The following is a 24,036-nucleotide window of genomic DNA, read 5'->3' on the forward strand; positions in this document are numbered from 1 at the left end:
GACACATGCAAAAGAATTTAGGAGTTTGAGGTGACAGCCAGTTATAAAAGAGCAAGAGTCCAGAACAGAAAAAAAAAAATATTAGAGAAGATTCCTTCTAAAGCGTTCTTTGATATTTTCCCAAAGTCAACTGCATATCTTCAGTAGGAAAAATAAATATACATACTAAAATTATCATTACATTATTTTAACTTGGTTAATTGTGAATGACATATTTTTGATGCACATGAGTATTTAAGCATACTGCTGCTTGGTCACCTTTGGGTAGAATAAAAACAGTAGCAGACATAAAAAGTACATTTTGCTACAAGCATAGACCAGATATTTAAACAGTGAAATGGACTTTCTGCTGATCCAAGGAAGTCCATCTTGAGTGATGAACTCTGGTTAATACAGCTACCTTGTTGAAGCTCCCCAAACTAGTACATGATGCAGAGCAAATACAGGCACTGCTAATCATAAACTCATAAAATCATAGAATTCATTTTAGTGTCCTTTAAATAATACGTTTATAGCACTATGCCCTTCATCCCTAAAACCCGCAGTGAGGAACTTTTGTCAAAAGTATTTCTAAATTGACTGGAAAAGTCAAATGTGGCTTAACAAATCTTTCATCAATATATGTAGATTTTTAAAAAATTCTAATATGTATTCAAGTATTCTTGACTTTCTTACCTAAATTTTTAGTGCAAATTCACCTTTTATTCTAGTAGAATTTATCTAACTACTTAGCCACCCCTCACAGTTTAGTTCAGTCCAGTCACTCAGTCGTGTCCAACTCTTTGTGACCCCATGGACTGTAGCATGCCAGGCCTCCCTGTCCATCCCCAACTCCCAAAGTTTACTCAAGAGGAATTGTATGCTGGAACTAACTTCTTAAGAATTAAAAGCTCAAATGAAAGAAAGTTTATAATCAGCAAAGACAGAGATCAGAAACCAAGTAGAGAAGGCAAGATTCTTTTCCTTCTGGGTTTATACCAGTCTTCTTTGTATTAGCACTTGATATTCCTTGGTGAGTTGTTTGGTTGGTTTCCAAGCTGATCTGCAGCTTAGAAATATGAAGCACATTCAATACTGAATCACTTGACAAATGACAGCCAACATGTGTTTTCCCTTGAGTCTTCTCCACAGTAAAGCTAATATGAATTGTATTCCTAACAAAGAAAGGTAGGATATGAGGGAGAAAAAGCCACTAAAGAACTGGCGCTCAAAAAATAGAGGTGAGATCCTTGTGTGGTCTCATTCGTTTGCTATCTCTTCCTCCCAGTTCTCTGACCTATTTTGCTAGTAACAATTGGTTTTTCACACCTGGAGATCACAAAACCCTGGTGTGATGTCCAGCCTGTAGAGTTATGTGTGAGTATCCAAGCTGCTCATTCATTAGGAGCTGAGATTTTCTCCAGCTTATCTTAGTTTTCTCTAGTTTAACACTTGTCTCACCAATGATATGGCAGATTTCAAGGGCCAGCAATGAGAGGTGTATATTTGGAAAGATCCCCTGGAGAAGGGACTGGCTACCCACTCCAGTATTCTTGCCTGGAGAATTCCATGGACAGAGGAGCCTGGCAGGCTGCAGTCCATGGGGTTGCAAAGAGTCCAACATGACCGAGCGACTAACACACTGTTTCACTACTGTTTTCACTATGCTTCACATAGATAAAGACAAAAGTCAGACATATATTATATTAAAATATCAGGAGAGTGCTGAGGTACCAGTAACTAGAAAGTTCCTTTTTAACTTGCAAGCTAGTGGATATTCTCATACCAAAAATATCTCCAGTTCCTTGAAGTACCTTTAATGAATTACTAGTGTGTTAGCATTGCTATCTCTTGGTAAACATCCATTGGCCGTAGCAAATCAAATCCATACTTACACTTCTTTACCACTCTACAATCTGCATTTGGAAGAACATAATCAGCTCTTCCAGAAGAATGGAAAAAAAATCATGAGGAGGTTTTGGTCATAACAGTAATCTGATTATTTCAAAACTCTAGGATCCTGCCACCTGCCACCTAACAGGAAAATTAGAGCTGGCCCCTGGTAATCAACTGATGTTTCTTTAATGATATTACATATAGGTCATGAGTGATTCAAGTGCAGAAACCAGGTCTTTCTAATAATGTGTCCACAGCACTAACATCAGTGTTTAACACATAGTAGGTCTTTAACAGTGTTGAATTGAACTGAGTTTGTTGGCACTCAGCACCAACAATGATTTTTCAACTTGGATAATTTAGCATTCTGTGACTGTACTTCATCTAGACAGAATAATTTTATTTAAGAGCCAGGGAATAAATTATACTGAAACTTTCTTTCAAGTGGAATTGAATTTACTTCACAAAAATCTAAAAATCTGAGCATTCTACAAAGGGTGACACTAATGAAAAGAAGACCACAGCATCCTCAAATATAGATCAGAAACTCACGTCATCTAATGAAACAGGACCCTGTAGAGACTGGTGCTGTGACTGAAGATTACTGTAATATTACCTTTCTCAGAAAGCAGGAAGTCTAGTTACCTTCAAGTTTCTCACATTTGAGCCAAACTACAAATGAGTTGTATCCAGGTACAGAAAAACCGACAATATTTTATTTATAATCTTATTTTTAGTTTTTGAACTACAAATCGGATTCTAGATTTGTTTAAAAGATCATGGGTTTTATAGATGCTCATATGTAAATTAATCTGTTGCTTGCTTCCTTTTTTTTTTCTTTCCCATTGAATGGTCCTCCTCATAAATACAGAACAGATCATTACATGAAAAATATAAGATCTTGCATTTTTTCCTTGTTCTGTCTTAAAAATCTATTTCTAATACTGCATTCCCCATTGGACTACTTCATAAGGGCATGAGAGGGAGGAAAGAAAAGAAAGAGAGAGAGAGAAGGAAAAAATAAAAGAAAGACAAAATAGACTGGATCTCACCACTAGAATTCACCATAAAAATCTCAAAGTATAACAGAATTCTTACAAAATTTCCTAGACCGGTTCTTTAGGGAATTGAGATCTCCTATGAAAAATATGGCGATAGGGAAGGCAGGGACGAGATGTGGGAAATAGTAAATAAGTGCAGCAAAAACAGGTTCTGAGGAATACACATAATTTTGTCTGCTTTAGATCACAATAGAATTTTTAATAAATAAATCTTTTCTTTTTTGTTTTTTTTTTGTAAAGACACTTTTTTGAAACAGTAGATTTAGCCCAGTCATTTGTGTCATTTTTAATAAACTGTCTTTTTTGTTTGTTTGTTTGTTTTCCGTAACTGTCAGTGTTTTAGATTTGAGTCTCTTGGACATTGTCTTTAGAGTTCATCCGGATCAATAACGGTTCATGCACTGAACTGTGTATTGAATTTATTGTGTTAACTGTTGTTGTGTGGTTGAAAGGAGATTTGTAAGAGTTATAATGATTGAGGTGCTCATGCTCAATCGCAGGCATGGGCAGGTGGCTTTCCATGGGTGTGTCTCCTGTAATCTCATCATCCACATTAATAATTTCAACAGTCCTCGTTGGGGCATGATGGTTTTGCCGATGATGCTGCTTCCTCATCTTGTAGAAAATGACCAGCATCACTGCAGCCATGAGTGTGATGGCCACGAAACAGCCAATGATGATTTTGGTAGTCTTCATGACCTCATCAATTCCTGGGATCCCACTGTTTATATCAGTCACAGGGATGGTGAATGTCTTTTCTGTTGACCTTGTGCTCTGTGGCGTGAGGGAGGTGGTCACGTTAGTGGTCTCCCAGTCGATCACTGGAGTGGGACCCACATTGTTATCTGTGGTCCGTGCCTCATCCTGAGAAGGTTCCATAGTCTCTACCGTGACAGTTGAAAAGTAAGAGAAGGGAGTAGTGGTTGCTGCAGTAACATTCAGGGTGGCTGAAGCGGTGGTATTTCCCACAGAATTACTCACCATACATGTGTACATGCCTGTATCTTGCACGGTTACATTCGTGAAGTTTAACGTGCCATCACTGAGCACGGCTATCCGCACTTTATATGCCCCATGTGTCATGACTGTTCCGTTTGGAGTAATCCAAGATACGGAGGTTAGGGACGTGGAGGCCCGACATTTCAGCTCAGCTGCCATGCCTTCAGTGACATTGAGGTCTGCTGGGGGCTCCACAATGACAGGAGCATAGCATGTGAAATAATTCTGGTCAAGCTCCCCAATGTACCTCCCTTTCAGATTGGGAGGGGTGTTACACCGGGCACAGCAAGCTGTATTGGAGGGGGCCATGTCTTTTATCCACCAGCTGAGCCACAGGATGTCACAGTTACAGTTCCAGGGGTTGTGATGTAAGTGTATCCGCTCTAGATGATGCAAGGGTGTGAAGAGGTCATGAGGCAGTAATGTCAGATTGTTGTGTGCCAGGTTGATCTCCACCAGTGACTGAAGGTTATCAAAGGCATTCCGTTCAATCACTTGAATCTGGGACTGTATCATCCACAGTTTCTGAAGGTGCATCAACCCCTGGAAAGAGCCAGGCCTGATGGCAGATAGATGATTCCCAGAAAGATCCAGCTCATCTAGTTTTATGAGCGGCGTGAGGTTAGGGATTTCTCGGAGATTGCACATGGCAAGGTTCAAATACCTCAAGTTAGACAGACCTTCAAAGGCACCTTCTGAGATGTATGAAAGCCTTTTCAATTCCCCTAAGTCTAGCCGGCGCAAAGAAGGGATTCTGTTAAAAGCATAAGAAGGGATGCTTTCGATGGGGTTGTTTCGCAACCAGAGCTCCTTCAGTTTAGACAAATATACAAAAGCTCCATTCGGGATGGTCGTAAGACGATTGTCAAAGAGTTCCAGCGTGTTGAGGTTTGCCAGACCATTGAAGGCTCCGATTTCAATTGTTCTGATATGATTCCTACTCAACTGTAGGATTTCCAGGTGCCTCAAGTGTTTGAAGCTGTTCACTTTGATGATCTGGATTTGGTTCTCATGGAGGTTCAGCAGCCGGGTGTTGGTGGAGATGCCATCTGGAACATCACGTAGGTTTTTCCGAACGCAAATCACCTTGCTGAACTGGTTGCTGCAGGAGCAGACGGAAGGGCAGGTTTGAGCCCGCACCAGACCAGCCACCACAAGAAGTTGAAGAGCCAGCAGCACCACAAGCAGGGGGTCAAATAAGGCCCTGTTAAACCTAGGACCTATCATTATCTGCTGTGGATGTAAGGTCATCTTGTTCAACATTCATAATTTATCTGGTGTTGGTCCTTCTGGAGTTCAAATAATCTGCAATGCAATAAGAGCAAAAAAGAGTATTAGATCTCCTCCAAATGTCTTTCTCGAGTCATTGTCAGTGAGACAGTGTATCAGCTCAAGCCTTCATTTCTCAAACTAAGATAACAATAAATCTAATGCCATGTATTGAGCAATGGGGCTCATATTTATTAAGAAGTGTTTCCACACTCTGAGTTATCAGCCAGCCACAGCCCATATTCCATAATTTGTGCAATCACAGAGAAATGGAAGAATGAGGTAGAGGGTTTGACTAGTGTATATCAACCAAGGGTAATCTGAATGCATGAGGACACATGAAATGTACCCCATCATTAGGTTCAATGTCCAGACCAGATTGGAAAAGTTCAGAAAATAAAATTGGGGGACTATACCAATAAACTAAAAACGCCCTTGCAAAATTATTCATAGCTGACATTTTATCGAGGAGTAGTCTATGTGCCGTAGGCTATAGACTTCATGAACAATCCAAGAATGGCTACATAACTTGCAGAGCTCAAGGCAAAATGCAAACATGGGATGTCTCATCAAAAATTACTAAGAATTTCAAGGGTTTCCCTGATAGGCCAGTGGTTAAGACTTTGCCTTCCGATACTGGGGGTGTGGGTTCAGTCCGTGGTTGGGAAACTAAGATCCTACATGCCTTTTGGCCAAAAAAACAAAACATAAAACAGAACAAGATAGACTTTAAAAGTGGTCCACATCCAAAAGAAGTCTTAATAATTTTATGAAGAATTTCAAATCAGTTATAATAGAACATTAAGTCAAGCATGGGCCCTTCTGAATACGGAGTCCTTTGTAACCGCACAGGCTTCATGCCCTGATCCTTTCTTTTCCTTACTTCACTTTTCTGGGGAAGGAATTGTTATAGCCTCCATTTTCAAGAAAAAGACATTTAATTGTAGGGGAAGTAACGTGCATATAGTCACATGGTTAACAAGTAGAGAATCAGGGTTAGATATTCATCTCACTGGTCCAGGAGAATACGATCTCAAACATTCCATGAAAAAAGTTTCTTCAAGAATGATGGCAAAAGCAAAATATTTTTCACAATTATTTTTGTTAAAATACCTTTTCCTTTGGGGGTCACCTCAGCTGTAAACACTGGCAACTTAATGTATGGTACCTGTGAAAATACACTGAAATAATGACATGCACAAATATGTGTACATTTCTAGAGATTTTCATATATAAAACTCACAACAACAGAGCCAACTGCTACCTATAGGTAGACGTACTACCAATTAAATCACATCTCATGAAACGTACAGAAAAAAAATCATAGTATTAAATATAACTGGATTATATATGTATTATGCCCCTACTCGTATTGATTTCTGAGAAGGGAAATAAAACAACTTACTTTCTGCATCTCTTACAGCACAAAGAGGAATTCCAAAGCTTGTGTTACCCAGTATACACCCCAATTCAACTGGCTGATCATGAATTGGGTACCTGTGTGATGACTTTTCCCAAATTCCTCAATAAAGAGTGCCTCTTCTAAGAATCACTTGGGAAGAAAAACAAAATGTGGAGACTTATCATAACCAATTCAAAAAGGCACTAAGACAGTAATTTAGTATTTACTATGTGTCACCTTGGGCAGGTGACTTATCCTCTCCACGGCTCAATCTCATTTGCACAATAGGGATGATATTATTATATAACCCTTAGTGTTATTGTCAGAAAAAGATTAATATCATAAAGAGCTAGAATAATGCCTTCCATACTGAAGGAACTCAATAGACATTTCTATTACTACTACTACCATTTTGTTATTAGACCTTAAAATGTCTAACTAGCAAAAAGTTAGACATTTTGCTAAGTGCTGAGCATACAAAAGTGAAGAATATAACCCTCACCCTGAGGGAATTATAATTCAGAAGGTAAGACAGATAGGCAAAGAGATGAAACACAATAATATATGTTCATTGCTATGAGACCAAGCCACATTGGCACATGGGCACTAAAGTCAGAGCAACTAAATCTGTGATGGTATAATAAGTCAGGGGATTTTGAAAGAGGAGAGTCATCTGATCTAGATTTTGTAGAAGTTGATAAAGGAAAGAAGAGCAGAGGGACCAGCCTGAACCAAGACAAGGAAATAAGAAAGTACTAGCACAACCAAGCAACCATAAAATCCCCTACAGGAGACTGGAAGGTCCAGGAAAGAGAATGGGAAAGAAGTTGGGATGAGATCGGATCAAGACTCAATGCAAGCATTCCCGTTTATCCTGCAAGTGACTATTCAATATTCTGTTTATACAAAGAAATGCTGTCAGCAGCTTTGCTTTCAAGAATGGCAATGCTACCTTAATATAGGAGACAGAAAAGCTCTATAAGAAACCCACAGCAAGGAGAAAGATTAGTAAAATCTTCCACTTGCTCTAAATGAAACTTGGAGAGAAGTCAATGCCGGAGATACTTGGAATTTCTTGGCCACTTCTATGCGTACCATCCAAGGTCTTGAGAACTTGGCTGTATCCTAGGACATAACCCTTCTACCAGTAGTAAGAGTCTCAGTGTAAATTAGCATTTGTAAATAAATGCATTTACTTAGAGTACACAAGACAGAGAAGAGACTCTTCCAAAAATAGGAGATGCTTCACCCAGTAAAGATGTCTGTCATGAGCAACTCTTAAACATACACCCACATTGACAGACTGTAGAAAGGGACCTGAGTCTTATGAACATGAGGTTTAAAGTCACAGATGCTTTCTGGCTTTAGCAGCTTGTTTTGGTCTCCTTCCCTATGGCAGCAAAGAAACTTGAGCAGTAGGTTGTGAGTTGTTACTCTTTCTTTCAGGACTTGCTTATTCCCTCCAGGTTCTTGCAGCTCTAAGTTGAATTCTCACACCATCTAGTACTATGATCATTTGTCCCTGGTTCTGTTTCCTACACTAGCCTGTGAGCTCCTTAGGGACAGTGGCCATATCTCTTCTTAGCCTCTGGACAACAGAGTACCTAGTGTGCTGTAGACACAAGAGGGAGGGTATGGGGAGGGAGGAGGGAGGAGGGTTCAGGATGGGGAGCACGGGTATACCTGTGGAAGATTCATTTTGATGTTTGGCAAAACTAATACAATATTGTAAAGTTTTAAAAATAAAATAAAATTGAAAAAAAACTACAAAAAAAAAAATAAAAGAAAAACAAAGACAGCAAAAGAAAAATTGAAATGAGAAAAAACACACACACACACACAAAAGTGCAAAACATTTACTATCTAATTCCAACACTTTGTATATGCATATTTTCTGAATTTTCTGATGTTTTGGTATCAAGGCCTTGCTGATTCTGGAGAGTCAGCCTAACCAATAAAAAGTGTTAGTTGCTCAGTCGTCTCCCAAGTCTTTGTGACCCATGGACTGTGGCCCACAAGGTTTCTCTCTTTGTGGAATTCTCCAGGCAAGAATAGTAGAGTGGGTAGCCATTCCCTTCTCCAGGGGTGGGCCTAGGGATTGAATCAAGTTCTCCTGCATTGCAGGCAGATTCTTTACCAACTGAGCCACCAGGGTTCTGCCCATCCAAAGGCTAGCCAGATTCTACAGATAGTAAAAGGCAGACCTACTGGCATTCTTGCCATATTTAAACCAACCATTCTGAACCAGGTACCCCAACCACTTCCTTTATCAGTTCTTACATGCTGTTTACTCTCAAGCCACTACCCCTCTGCCTTCATCATCCCAGGGTTAGATTCCAGGCAACTAGACAGACCCTATGTCCCAGAACTCACTGAATTTACTCATATCACAACAGTGTGGTTGGTAGGCTTCTCACTCTGAGTTAGATTAGGAGGTACCTTTCATTGTAAATTGAAACACAACCTTGAAAACCCTTGTAGATTTCCATTTAAAATAGGATGCTATTTAAGTTGCCAATAATCATAACCATTGAAAAACTGTCATTCCTGTGATTCAGTTTTTCATTCATATGTTCCCTTCTTCTCAAAACACACTTCTGAAGGTAATTGGGAATTTGAAAGAAAGAATGAGAGGGAGAAAGGGAAGGAAGGAAGGGAAAGGAAAAAGAATATCACCTAAACTCTAATATACTAACTGATTGATGCTTTTAGGATGGGGGTCCTAGGGCCTTACTTTTTTATCCCTCCTCCCACCTCCAAGCCCATGACTTTCCCTAGAGTCCTAGGGTCTCTGGCACTAGAGGTCAAAATAACTGGTGGACTGGAAATAGCACAAAGTGAAAAAGGTAAGTCTTTACTCTGCCATTTGCTACTGAGCGACTTCACTTTCACTTTTCACTTTCATACATTGGAGAAGGAAATGGCAACCCATTCCAGTATTCTTGCCTGGAGAACCCCAGGGAGGAGGAGCCTGGTGGGCTGCCGTCTATGGGGTCACACAGAGTCAGACACAACTGTAGCGACTTGGCAGCAGCAGCAACATCCCTTTAAAATATGAAATAATAAAGACAACCATGTCCAATGGGCAAGAGAAGAGGCTTATGATGAATTCATGAATTCATATGCCTGCTTGAACACCCACAACCCTATCAATGGGAAAGTTACTTCATCTGTCTATAATTTACTCTCCCCATCTGTAAAAGTAGCAGAGCTACTTAATCAATAGGCTCTTTTTAGTACTGTCATATAATATATACAAAGTTACTGACTCATAATAAGTAATATGTAATACTGAATAAATATTTAATACATATTAAAATAAAGTGATGTAAGCTTCTTCCTCTTAGATAAGATAGGAATAACACTAATACCTATTATTCAAAGTTGTGGTAAGGATGAACTGGAATGACCAGAAACACACTATCAGTAAAACATATCCAAATACGATGCATTGCTCTTAATTGTAGAGTATATGTGTCTCCCTTTTTTCAGTCTCTGGGTTGTTTTATTTTCTACTTCTTGCTTACTTCAAGGCCTTTTTGCTATTGCAATTAATGAGATTGCCTGTAAATCAGTCATAGGTAATGATTTATGAATTATAGCTGGTTCAAAGCTAATTTATAACCTGTAGCAAATAAAGTTTGGTACACACCCAGGATTGAATAAACTACTATCAACAAAAGGTTTCTATTTTAAAATCTAAATTACGTTACTTTACATCAAAAGCCAGGTTTCAACATCTCTTTCAGAAGATGTTTTTATCACATCAAAAGGAAATTAATTTAAAGGTGCTCACTATCCATTACGATGTCATCTCACAGCATTTATTTACAAATGGATCTGTGTGGGTTTTGAATTAAACTAATAATATTCTTAGCCTTGTCCCAGAGGATATCCTGACTTTGTCAAGAGACCTTTCTTCTTTGCTTACCCATGCTTCAGTGCACTGAGAGACACAGAAGGGACTCAGGAGGGAGAGTAGCTAATGGGGATGCTTTATTTAGCACAGTATCATTGCTAAGTCAGCATAGACTACTGTCTAGACATTGGAACTAGTTTTCAAGCGAGGTGGGAGAAAGATAAATTTAGTTAACCCCAATCAGTCCTCATATTTCAGTAGACCACACATTCACTGTCATATGTACATGCAATGGACCTCTGTAAGCATTGAGAAGCCAAACCATTAACCCCCATACTCAGAATGGACACTGAGACCTCCAGATCATACCTTACCATCAACATCAACTTGACTTAGCTCTTCTATGGTTTCTATTAGCAACTCTATCCTCTTCTGAAACTCTCCTGCTAAAGCAAACAGTTTCATGGTCCTTAGCGAAACTTGCCCAAAGATCCTTCAACTCTTTCAGAGAAAGCATTAACTGTGCTCTAAGATTCTTTGGATCTTTTGCCTCATGTTGGTGTTTTCTCCAATCCTGGGTCTTTGTATTATGGTTCTTACTTGATCCTCATCAAGTTCCCATATTGAAAAATCCTAAAAATTAAACTTCTAATTCTCAATAAATTATGGCTTAATCATCACCATTCCATTCAGACTCTCCTGGACTTCTGTAGGGTCTTAGTAAGGAAAAAGACTCAGGTCTGTCTTACCAACCACTCTTGCTGGTAACATTTTCAGAATCAACTGCTTTATGAAACTAAAGGTGGGTTATTCACTTGAAATATGCATGAACTTCAATCTCTCTGTCTTCTCTGAATTTGTGGTATACCCAGTATCCTACTCCCATACTCTTTCCTTAGAAAATTTTGTTCAGAAAGATTCAGTCTCTTCTTAAAAGACAAACAAACAAACAAAAAACAGAATTATATTATCTTCTTTAGGAGAAGTTTATCCAGCCTTGATGTATTAATAGAATCTGGCTTAAGTTAGGACTAAGCACACTTTTTCTGTGAAGGGCCAGATAGTAAATAGTTTGTTTTCAGACCATATGGTCTCTAGTTGCTACCACTCTGCTCTGCCACTGAAGCTTGAAAATAGCTCTGGTCAAAAAGTCAATGAATGTGCATGGCTATCTTCCAGTTAAACTCTGCACATTCAAATGTCTCAACTATTCTTTTTTTTTTTTTTTTTTACAGTTTTCTTTATTTTTTTTTTAATAAAGGTTAATTCTTAATATTTTTTCAACCATTTTAAAATTTCTAAATAGTCTTAGTTCACAGAGCATACAAACACAGATGGTGGTGGGCTAAACTTTGGAGTATTGTTTGCTGAGTTCTTGTCTAAACAAACATTGATTGTTCCATTCTTATTGCCAGAGACTGATTGGTTCTGAACATGTGACACCATTTGGCCAATAAGATGCAAAAAGAGGTCAGCTGAGGGGATTCTGGGAATTTTTATTTTTCTCCCCCTAATAGAAGAAAGACAGGGGAAGGAGTAGTTCTTTATTCTGTTTCTGGATGTTGTTGTGGATATAAGATACTGAGAACTGCTACAGACAATTTGTGGCCAAAAAAGCAAGCAGCCTGAGGACAAAGCTGTTGTGCTAAGGAAGAAAAAAATGGAAAGAGGAAAGAATTTGCATTCTTGATATTGTGACAAGCAGCTACATTAACAAATCCTGCAACTGTTTTTCCTCTCTATTTTATTATTATATGTAATAATCAGTTCCATACATCATAAACAGCTCATTATTTTTCTGGTTACATGTAGTCAAACCTACCTGATATTTTCATATTCGTTCTCCTCTCTCCCTCTCCTTTTATTTATCTCTCACTACTCCTGCTTCCAAAACCAACAGCAAAGAAATGGCAAAAGAAAAAAATCTAATTGCTTAAACCATTATATATCTGATACCTATCAAAAAGAACAAAGTAAGCTGAGGCGACATGATTTGCTTGTAAGAAAGGAAGTGAGGCTCATTTTCATCTTACTAAGAAAGCTTTCTATTATAATCATTTCTCAAGATAGCTCTTTAAATTTTCAAGAGTGCTATAATACACAGGAAAAGGGAAAACAACAAATTAAATAACACCATTATCAAAGGTAGCTCATCCCTTCAAATCAAATTTATTTTACAAATATTTCCTAATATAATTCAACTTTTTCCCATTTGAAACCCAATTTTGCAAATCTGTTGAGCTTTCCACCCCTCATGGAGGAATATATGGTTCTGCATATTTTCAGGGAAAGAAAATTTTTGTTAATATGCCCAGGGCTGACCCTCAAGGCAAATGTAATGGAAATGATACAAGGTTTAAATCGCTGTAATTCAGGTATTCAACCTGTCAAGTCAACAAGAGGCTCTTTGGCTATATACACTGACCTTGCAATGTTTCTAGAAAATGTTGAGACTTAAAAAAATTTTATATTCAAGGAAAGAAAAACCACCTGGGTCTACATTTCACTTTTCTAGATGACTTGCTCGATTTACAGTAAAAAACAAAAAACAAAAAACCTACATGTGTTTAGAGGTGACAAGATTACAACATCATTAGATAAGAAGAAGCAATGAATGGAGAGAACTATATATATATTTTTTTTTAAGTAAGAAAAAACATAATAAATGATGTGGCCAATATGTTGCTATGTTCTGTTGAGTATAAAAAAGGATAGAAAAGAGTCTAAGGTGACCATACCTTTTAGAACTTTACAAACTTACTGGAGCTATAATATAAAAGCATAGATACCTATCAAAAATAAAAAGCACACATATGTGTATCTAGGAACTAATGTAAATCAATGTAGTCAATATTCAAATTCCATAAAACATTGTCAGATGGCATAGATAACCAGAGAAAGTTTTAAGAGGGTTTGAGATTTTATGTAGGTCCTTAAGGGGATATAATTTTGTATTGAGGCATGTGGTAGAGGTGATAATGGATGACTTGTAAAAGCAGAGGGTCTTACCACGTGGCTCAGTGGTAAAGAATCCATCTGTCAATGCAGGAGATGTGGATTAAATTCCTGAATCAGGACGATCCCCTGGAGAAGGAAATGGCAACCCACTTCAGAATTCTTGCCTGGGAAATCCCATGGAAAGGAGCCTGGCAGGCCACAGTCCATATAGTTGCAAAAGACTCAGACAGGACTAAGCAACTAAATAACAGCAACTGTAACAAAACCAGGGGAGTAGGAGCATGAAATAAAAGAGAAATGACTTAATGAAAGCAGGTGACTTATACAATAGCATTTAGCTTGTTAAGTTGGCCCAATTGAGGGGCATTACATGTCTGGTAGGAGAGTTTGGATTTGCTTCAATGATGAAACTTAGAAAGAAACTCCAGGCTCTTAAGCAGGAAAGGGTGAGAACATTATTTTAGGGAGGCTCTGCCCTTATGCATAAAAGAAACTGGAGAGAAGAGTAGTTGATGGAAAAGTCAAATGAGTTCAATATCGACATCCTTAGCATTACTTTAGAACTGAATGGAACAGATCTTCAATCCGATTACCTGTTGATATAGATATCAATCCAATATCTATACATTATGAAACATGTATAGCCTCAAATTAATCAGTCCTGCATGAAATCCTGTAGAGGATGAAATACCAGTGAAGGCAAAATTAGCTTCTGTATGCAGTCACATTAAAAACTATCAGGTTACATAGAGGCAGCAGACTATCACTTTGAAACTCTGATGCACAAATAAGGAAAGATAAACTTTTTAAAAATCTCTAATGTGGTTCATGTCCACACTGTAAATTATATACAGAGAATGACTAAATATACATTAAGCTTTTGTTCTTTGATGATATAATGCACTTCAACATTATGTTGAAATATAGATAGACATCCAATCTATATTAGCAAACCCAGTGGGACAAAAATCAGATTTAGAGTGAAATCCTGTGGGTTAGAGGGTTGGCCAAGTATTACTAATCATTCTTTGGTAAACCGGCTTTCTCTGAGCTGCACCTTCCTAAGTGGGAGTGATGGTAACATTAATAGACATTGAGAAGATTATATGAATTATATTCTATAGCATCTACTGAAAGAAAATTCCCAAACCTGCCCTATACCTTCATAAATGCCACTACCATACATCCAAATGCTCAAGGCAAAAATGTAAGGATCTTCCTTGACTGTTCCTTTTCTTTATTTACATTCAGCATAACCCTACTTATTAAAATATTTACTCCACTATTAAAATATAAGTACATTCCTCATTGTCCCTTCCTAGATAAAATATTCTTCATTTCCAACTTGGACCACTGAAATACCCTCTTATAAGTTTCTCTACTTTTGCAAATGCTGTACCACAGCTAATTCTTCATACAGCATTTAGTGGAGTAGGAAATAGCAACCCACTCCAGTATTCTTGCCTGGGATATCCCATGGACAGAGGAGCCTGGTAGGCTATAACCCATGGGGTCGCAAAGATTCTGACAAGACTGAGACTGAGCATGCACACACAGCACTTAGACTGAAGTTTAAAAATATAAATATGCTCATGCCATGCTCCAGTTGAAAATGCTCCTATTAGCTTCACATCCTTTTGGAGCAAAATGTAAATTTTTTTCGCCTCTAATATATGATTATCTGATACTTGCCTATCCTCTTATCTTCTAACTCCTCTCATTTCCCTGTGTCTTCAACCATATTGAATTTCCTTCATTCCTCAAGTGTCCCAAGCCTTTTCCTCCCTCAAGACTTTTGCACTAAGTTTCCCTCTGCCTGCAACAGCTGCTCTTTGGTTTCTGCATGATTGATATCCCTTGTCGTTCAAGATTCCCTTTAAATTTTATCTTCTCAGAAAATTCTTTCTTGATCACTCAGCCTAAAGCAGATCTTCTATCACCATCAGTCAGATTACCATTTTTATTTGTATAATTAAAAAATGTGTTGCCCACTCCGTGTGACACATGAAATATTAGTTCTCTGACTAGGGATTGAACCCATGCCTCCTGCACTGGAAGCATAGGGTCTTAATCACTGGACCATAGGGATAGTCCCCAGATTACCATTTTTAATTTTCATCAGAGTACTTCTAATTTGATACTTTCCTCATACACTTCAATGTTTATTTTCTTACTGCTTGCCTCATCTGAATAGAATGCTAAATTCCTTGGAGAAATATCTTATCTACCATAATGATATTTTTCCAAAAAATACTCATCAAACATTTGTTAAATGCAGGAAAGAATGCATAGGTGTTCAAGCAGACAGAAACAGTGTATAGATAGTTAAGGCTATCCATTCACTGAGGACTGAAATAATGTCATATTTACTAATTGATCCTTAGCATCTTGTAGAGTCCAACTCACTCAGTGGGGCTTCCCAGGTGGCTCAGTGGTAAAGAATCCACCTGCCAAGCAGGAGATGCAGATTCAATCCCTATATCAGGAAGATCTCTTGGAGGAAGAAATGGCAACCCATTCCAGTATACTCGCCTGGGAAATCTGGAGGAGCCTGGCAGGCTACAGTCCTTGGGGTCAGACACGACTTAATGACTAAACAACAACAACACGCTCACATAATAGAAATTTCATTAATTTCTGGAATGATCCTTGTTCAGTTTTTAGTTATTTTCATAGAAGTCTTCCTACAAAGAAAAGCTGGAGAGAACAAAGCAATATAAAGGTCATTCCGCTGTCTCCTTGCCCTCTTTGTTTATTTATTTTGCAGGAAAAGCCTTCTCTATTTCTTCATCTATTCTTGTCAATAGCAGTTCTAAGTTTGGCCAGACAATGCCCTCTGCTGTATGTGCCTAAAATAGCATGATTGCCTTGAAAATTCCAACTAGATGATGCAATGAAGTCTTTTCCTTGATTTGCTTCATGGTACTCAGATGCACTGCAGATCTAGGGAGGTTTGACTCAGCTTTCAGGTCCTCCATTAGGGCAGACCACTTAGAGCAGAAAACAAGAATTCTTATAAGCAGAAAGTCAAATCATCTACATATCTTCTTTAAGATGGAAGAGTATCTGGATCTTTACACCCCTGCTTCTAGAACACATCTGAAGCATTAATTAGAAAATCCTTGTGTGAGAAAGATCTAATTCTTCTGTCACAATCGAAAAGAAAAAGATGGATTAGGCAAAGTATCGGGGTAGGCGGTGACAGTTCCAACTTTGCCTTAGCAACAAAAAGTCAAATCTATTTCATGTTAGGAAAGCAGACCTAGAAATACAGCCAAAGACTTCGCAAGGCTAAAAATAAAATTAATTTGTTTTCCCCTGTTTTTTTAGCCTCTCATGATGCAGGAGATCTAAAGTGTACCTAGTACGAAGCTTTTGACTGTTTATGAATCCTTTGAATCATATTCACATTCTGAGCTTGATTATTTATGAAGAAATGAAATATAGATGACTCCCTGTTCCTCGAATTAAAGGGTGGGATTCGAGGTGTTCAGGTCTGCGTTTGCATTTTTATGATAGTTGTCGGCTGTGTTGGTTTAGTGAAATGCATAGCCAAGGAAAAAAGCTTAAAACCTCAAGCGTCATATACTGCTTGATATTGCACTCTTCAGAAAATGAAATCAGACCATTCCAATGATCAGAAATGTTGCCTGCCTGTAACAATGCCTGCATTCATTTGTGCACTAATAGTTTTTAAGTCTGGAGCCTTCTCCACACAGGAAAACTTCAGTTCTCCTCTTTTCCTATTCATTCTTTCTTTTTACTCAGATTCAAGGTTAACCAATTGATTCATGCATGCTATTCCTTATCTCCAACATTAGTCTTTTCATACTGTTCTTCAGGGAGATTTTCAAAGTAATGCTTTGCACACTTTGTGTAAGAACACACAGGGACCTTGGCAAATAACTGTCCAAGAAAACATAACCCAGCAATAGTCTCCCAGTGCTTACAGAATTAAAACTAAATCTCTTACATCCTCTACCCACTAGATGCCAGTAACACCCCCAGTTGTGACAATCTGCAGTGCCTCCAGATATTGCCAGTGCCCCCTGGGGGGCGGGGAATGTGACCTCTTGAAAACTGCTGCCTTAATGTGACATGTAAGACACCACGATGCTCAGCCATACTGTTTCCCCATCTCCTCCCCCACTGTTATCCATAGTACAGTCTAGGCTACAGTCTGTTTCTGATTCTAAAAATATACTCCCTACTTCTCTTCTTTGGAGTCTTGCTCCTGTTTTTCCCATGTCCTGGGAAGTCCTACCTGGATTTTTCTTTCAAAATTGCATCCAAGAGATAATTTACAGTGACCATTTCTAGTAGATCTCCCTTAGTTTTACTGGACAGCATTAATCCATCCTTTCCCTAAGGATCTGCGATGCCAAAACTACAACATTTATCAAATCTGTGTTTGAATGCAAATGTTTGGGAATGCATTCAATCTAGTTAATCATAAGCTTCTTAAAGGCAGGGATTGGATGATGTCTAGGCACTCAGGAAATATCTGCTGAATTGCATTGTGGAATGTAGTCCACATTTAAATTCATAGTCAGGAGCCAGGTTTATTAAGTAATTTTATCAAGGTTTAGTGATAAGACCCATATGTAAAACAAAACAAAAAAATAAAAATGGCACACAACATAGTACAAATGGTAAAGAGGAGTCTCATTAATAACTTATTGTCTTCCTACCGCCCCATAAAAGCTTATAAATACAATAACTTTGAGATGAAGTCGATTATCAAAAATCAGCATGTATATGGGTGATTAAAAAACAATTTATTAGGATAAAAAATAAAACTCTATCCTTATCAGCAATAAACTGTATCCTAAAGACACATCTGAGTTCCTGGCACGTGGTATATACTAAATATCTGTGTATGGAGAGAGAAACAGAGAGAAAGAAAGGAGAGAAGAAAAGGAACGAAGGAAGAATAATGGGCTCAAGAAAAAACTGGTTGGTGCAGATTATCAACTACTTACATAACTAAGTGAATATTAATGGAATATAGTTTTTTTTTTTTTAAAGTAAGAGGTTGAAATGTATGTATTACTTGTCTATAAAACTGCCTATAGGTTGGATATGATACTTTGATTTATATACTCCATTCGTGAGCATACATGAGTTAATATATAAAGAAGGATTTAGAACAGTGCCTGGTACCCAGTTAATACTGTATGAATGTCCGTTGCTGTTTTTCTTGTTGTTTGTCTAATCCTGGTGACAGCTGAAATCCAACTGTGGAGAATGATTGATGCATCAGGCTATCATAATCTGATGCTAAACCAATCCAAATCATACAATCACATTTTCTTAGTTTGATTTCTTATCAACCACCTTATTTAATTATAATTTGATTTTCCATGAAAATTCACAGTGCAATCCCTGGATTCCTAAGACATTCAAGAGTGGTTTTCAAACTATTTATAAATCTCTTGAAATCATATGTAAATTTTCATATAAATGCGATTGTATATTTTTATAGGAAGATTATTCATTGGCTTTGTCATCACATTTTCAAAGAGATTTGTGATTCAAAAAAGTTTAAATCGTACAGAAAAAGATTTGACAGACTAAAAAGTATTTGAAGGGTTTGTTATAGTGCTAGCTATTATTTAGCAAATTAGCATTCTGTTCTCTATTCTGTATTTCCTATGTGTTTAGTAAGTGTGACTACACCCTTCTCACAATGAGCTACCAGAACCAAATTTTTGAAATGAAGAAACTAAAGACTTGATCGAGGTCTTGAGTAAATTCTTCCAGACAAGTGTCCATTGGAAAAAGTCTTGGAGTGCAGTCTTCTCTGGTGATGATGAGACCTATCATACACCTTAAACATTGGTATTCAGGGATAATTTGTCACTCTGTGTCATTTCTTTAAAAAATTTGTGTCAGCATAAGAATCAGAATGATGCACAATGAAATAGGATCCAGAATTTCCTCCACAGAAAAGAAACAGGGACTTCTCTGCTCTAGAACTTTCTTTCATTTCGCTAGCTGAATTGCTATATTTATCTATCTCTTAGAATATTTTGGATAATCATGACTAATGCCAAAGGAGAAAATAATGGTTATTGCTATTAGTGAAGGTCAACTGTATAACAGGGATGACAAAAAATAATATTCCATTAAAACAAAAACAACTAAACCCTAATGAGAACCACCCTCTCCACCAAAAAAGAAAAGAATCTAATGTTTAATGAGGTTGAATTGCAAAAACTGGACACATGTTTTAGCCTCTCAGGATGCACAATAGAATGATTCTCTCTAATCTTTCAATCTGAAAAAGGTAATAAAAGAAACAAATAAAAGAGGGTGAGCATTTCCAATTATATTTATAATCACATTTAATCAAAATATGAAAACTTATTTTTCTAATAATGACATTCCCCTGTGGGTCCACAGAAGCTAATGTTTATTCTTCTGTCTTTTTACATATATTTGTATATTAACATAAATAGTTTTATACATTTTCTGTCTGGGATAATGAAAGGGCAAGTAACTAAAGCAGCTTTTGAAAATCCAACCAGCCTATCCTAAGCATAAGTCCTTGGTGAGGTGGTTAAAGAAGGATTTGATTTCTGGAAGTTGGTCATACAGTTAATGACCTAGATTTGCATGCTTCCTTTGGACTTAGCTGAGAGGAGCTGATAGCCATTAACACCCAACTGATCGAGAATCCTCAGGAAATGCCCTGTGCCAAGGTCATCATTGCCTTCTTAGGTTGAAAATAAACCAACTAACCATAGCAACCAAAAAGCATATGGATTTTTGTAATTATTTTTAAAACATTTAAATTGCCATGCAAAGAATCTGAAGAGAATAAATACCACATATACAAAGAAATTCAGATGTTTAAATCACCTTCTAATACTTTGTCAAGTACTTTCTTCCCTGTTATTATTAAATTGTACACAGCCTTAATTTCCTACATTGTGATCACACACACACACACACACAAATATATACATATGGGCATGCTTAGTCAATCTGTCAGGTCCGACTTTTTGCAATCCCCTGGACTATAGCCTACCAGGCTCCTCTGTCCATTGACTTTTCCAGGCAAGAATACTGGAGTGGGTAGCCATTTCCTACTCCAGGTAACCTTCCTGATCCAGACCCAGGGATTGAACCCGCATCTCCTGTGTCTCTTGCATTGGCAGGCATATTCTTTACCACTGAGCCACCAGGGAAGCCCCATATGTATGTATGTACCCATGTATGTGTGTACCTATATGTACCTATATGTGTGTATGTACACATACACACATGGGTTGCTGGGACTTGATTTTTTTCCTTTTGTTGGTAAGGAATAGAAGAATGAGAAGAGTATGGAAAAGCAAATTTGAATAATATGGGATATGGCTAGGAAAGAGAGCACCGTGAGGCCTGAAGGGCAACTACAAAATTATGTCAATAATTGAGGTTTGAGTTAATAAGGACCTGTACTAAGCTCTGTTTTTTACCTAAAATATAGGCTGACATGACAGCATGCTTTTTTCCTATATCTGGTGCACAGTCCTTAACTTGGTGAGACTCCCTTTACACTTCACTAGGTCTCCTGATTCCTGACCCTTCATTGACTGCTTCACATCTGTATATATTTGGGACTCTCTAAAAGATCAGACTATGCCAAAGCCTTTGACTGTGTGGATCACAATAAACTGTGGAAAATTCTGAAAAAGATGGGAATACCGTACCACCTGACCTGCCTCTTGAGAAACCTGTATGCAAGTCAGGAAGCAACAGTTAGAACTGGACATGGAATAACAGACTGGTTCCAAATCAGGAAATGAGTACATCAGGGCTGTATGTTGTCACCCTGCTTATTTAATTTATATGCAGAGTACATCATGAGAAGCGCTGGGCTGGAAGAAGCACAAGCTGGAATCAAGATTGCTGGGAGAAATATCAATCACCTCAGATATGCAGATGACACCACCCTTATGGCAGAAAGTGAAGAGGAACTCAAAATCTTCTTGATGAAAGTGAAAGAGGAGAGTGAAAAAGTTGGCTCAAAGGTCAACATTGAGAAAACTAAGATCATGCCATCCGGTCCCATCACTTCATGGGAAACAGATGGGGAAACAGTGGAAACAATGGCTGACTTTTTCTGGGCTCCAAAATCACTGCAGATGGTGATCACAGCCATGAAATTAAAAGATGCTTACTCCTTGGAAGGAAAGTTATGACCAACCTAGATAGCATATTAAAAAGCAGAGACATTACTTTGTCAACAAATGTCCATGTAGTCAAGGCTATGGTTTTTCCAGTAGTCATGAATGGATGTGAGATTTGGACTATAAAGAAAGCTGAGCACTGAAGAATTGATGCTTCTGAACTGTGGTGTTGGAGAAGACTCTTGAGAGTCCCTTGGATTGCAAGGAGATCCAACCAGTCCATCCTAAAGGAGATCAGTCCTGGGTGTTCATTGGAAGGACTGATGTTAAAGCTGAAGCACTAATACTTTTGCCACCTGATGCAAAGAGCTGACTCATTTGAAAAGACCCTGATGCTGGGAAAGATTGAGGGCAGGAAGAGAAGGGGACGACAGAGGATGAGATGGTTGGATGGCATCACTGACTCGATAACATGAGTTTGGGTGAACTCGGGGAGTTAGTGATGGACAGGGAGGCCTGGCGTGCTGCGGTTCATGGGGTCGCAAAGAGTCGGAAACGACAGATCAACTGAACTGAACTGAACTGAAAACATTAAAACAAGTCCTATACATTTGGTCCTGGCTCCTATTGAAGATCTCAGGGCCATCCCCTTCCAATTTTCAGCATGACTTAAGAGTTTTATAAATTCACCCAAATGACCCAGAAAAACATGATAAGGAAAGTCTTTAATTAAGTCTGGTTATGAGATGTGAGCAAGGGGAGGAAACAGAGTAGACTCTTTCTGTGATTTCCAGGCAGTGTTGTTTAATCAGAATACAGATAGCAGGGATGGCCTCCTAATTGAACCTGGAACTGGTTTCATGTAACCTCAACACTGTTCACATTGCATAATGAGGAAACCTGGGTGATGACATGTCAGATACTGGAAGTGACTGTCATCTGTGATTTCTTTGTTTTCCCTTAATGACCACAAAAGAGGGAATTATATGGCAAATGCAGGCATTTGGAAATAAGATTCTTATTTATTTACTCAAGGCAGTCCTCATTTTGTTCCCTGCCTGCCGTGTTAACCAGAGGTCATGCATTAAAGAAAACAAGTCCCCTTTTTTTACACAGTTCTTTTATAACAGATTTGCTCTCAGTTACCATGGAATTTTGCAAAATGAGGACTCAGTTCCAGGATGCACAAGCTTCAGTTAACACAGTACCAAGCAAAGCCAGAACTCCCTGTTATTCATTTGCCTACAATGAATTATTTCTAAAACTATATCATGGAAAAAACTCAGGAATATACAAGCAAGAAAGAACTGGATATCCTATGGTATCTTAATGGGGTAAGAAAGTAGAGAAGTCTATGCATGTCCTTATTCAAGCCATTAGTTAGCTACTTTCTTCATGATTTAGATAGTGAAAATTACTTTTTGGTTATCTCTCCCACCATCTTTATTCCCTAAAGAATGCACTTTAGAAAGAATAATCCAATTGAAAAACCACAATGGTGACAGGCATATCCCAATACAGATATTATAGTTGTGGGGTGACACCTCTAATGCAAGCCACTTAAATTTTCTGTACCCTTCTAAAAAGTGAAGACAGACTGTCTATGTCTTCCTATGCCACAGGAATACTGAAAGGATAAATTTATTCAAAAATAAGTATGCTGCTGCTGCTTCTGCCAAGTCGCTTCAGTCGTGTCCAACCCTGTGCAACCCCATAGACGGCAGCCCACCAGACTCCTCCGTCCCTGGGATTCTCCAGGCAAGAACACTGGAGTGGGTTGCCATTTCCTTCTCCAATGCATGAAAGTGAAAAGTGAAAGTGAAGTCGCTCAGTCGTGTCCAACTCTTTGCGACCCCATGGACCGCAGCCTATCAGGCTTCTCCGTCCATGGGATTTTCCAGGCAAGAGTACTGGAGTAGGGTGCGATCACCTTCTCCAAAAAATAAGTATAACAAAGAGTAAAACCCACAAAATGAGGGTAATTATGATATGGTTGTAACCACACACTTTCCAGTTTTGTCTTTTAAGCTGTAGTTGCCACGTGAACAGAAACACAAGATGGATGGATATGTAGGCAAAAAAAAAAAAACACCAAAAAACCTCCAAGATCAGTAGCACTATCCACAGGCAAAATTTGGCCCACTACTTGTTTTTGTCAATAGAGTTTTATTGGAACACTGCCACACCCATTCATATCTGTATTTCCTATGGCTGCTTTCCTATTAATGTACCAAATTGTGTAGTTGTGCTAATCTATGGTTTGCAAAAAAAACCTATACAGCTTCAAAACACTTACTCTCTGACCCTCCATAGAAAGTTTGTTAATCCTGCTCTAGAGCACATGGAGGAATTCCTTTTCTTACATATTTTCCTCAACCCCAAAACTAACGGGATGATCTATGAGGGCATAAAAGAAAAAATATTAAACTTTCTATTTATCATTCACTGTCATGTAAGAAAGAAGAAAGAGATTAAGTTTCACTAATTTGGCAA

At 38.1% G+C, this 24,036-nt stretch overlaps 1 protein-coding gene across 5 annotated transcripts in view; it reads right to left on the reverse strand.

Annotated features, from left to right (window-relative positions):
• Positions 1-2,309: 2,309 nt before the first annotated feature.
• The window catches only part of LRRC4C (leucine rich repeat containing 4C), a 1,420,098-nt gene continuing 1,398,371 nt past the window's right edge, over positions 2,310-24,036 (reverse strand). For all 5 annotated transcript variants that reach the window (XM_059875163.1, XM_059875162.1, XM_002693527.5 and 2 more), the window contains one exon: positions 2,310-5,240. In XM_059875163.1, coding sequence (XP_059731146.1) covers positions 3,276-5,198 — 1,923 coding nt within the window. In that variant the 5' untranslated portion in view covers positions 5,199-5,240 and the 3' untranslated portion in view covers positions 2,310-3,275. The remainder of the gene's footprint in view (positions 5,241-24,036) is intronic.

Source organism: Bos taurus, chromosome 15 (genome assembly GCF_002263795.3).
Source record: "Bos taurus isolate L1 Dominette 01449 registration number 42190680 breed Hereford chromosome 15, ARS-UCD2.0, whole genome shotgun sequence".
Taxonomy (NCBI): domain Eukaryota; kingdom Metazoa; phylum Chordata; class Mammalia; order Artiodactyla; family Bovidae; genus Bos; species Bos taurus.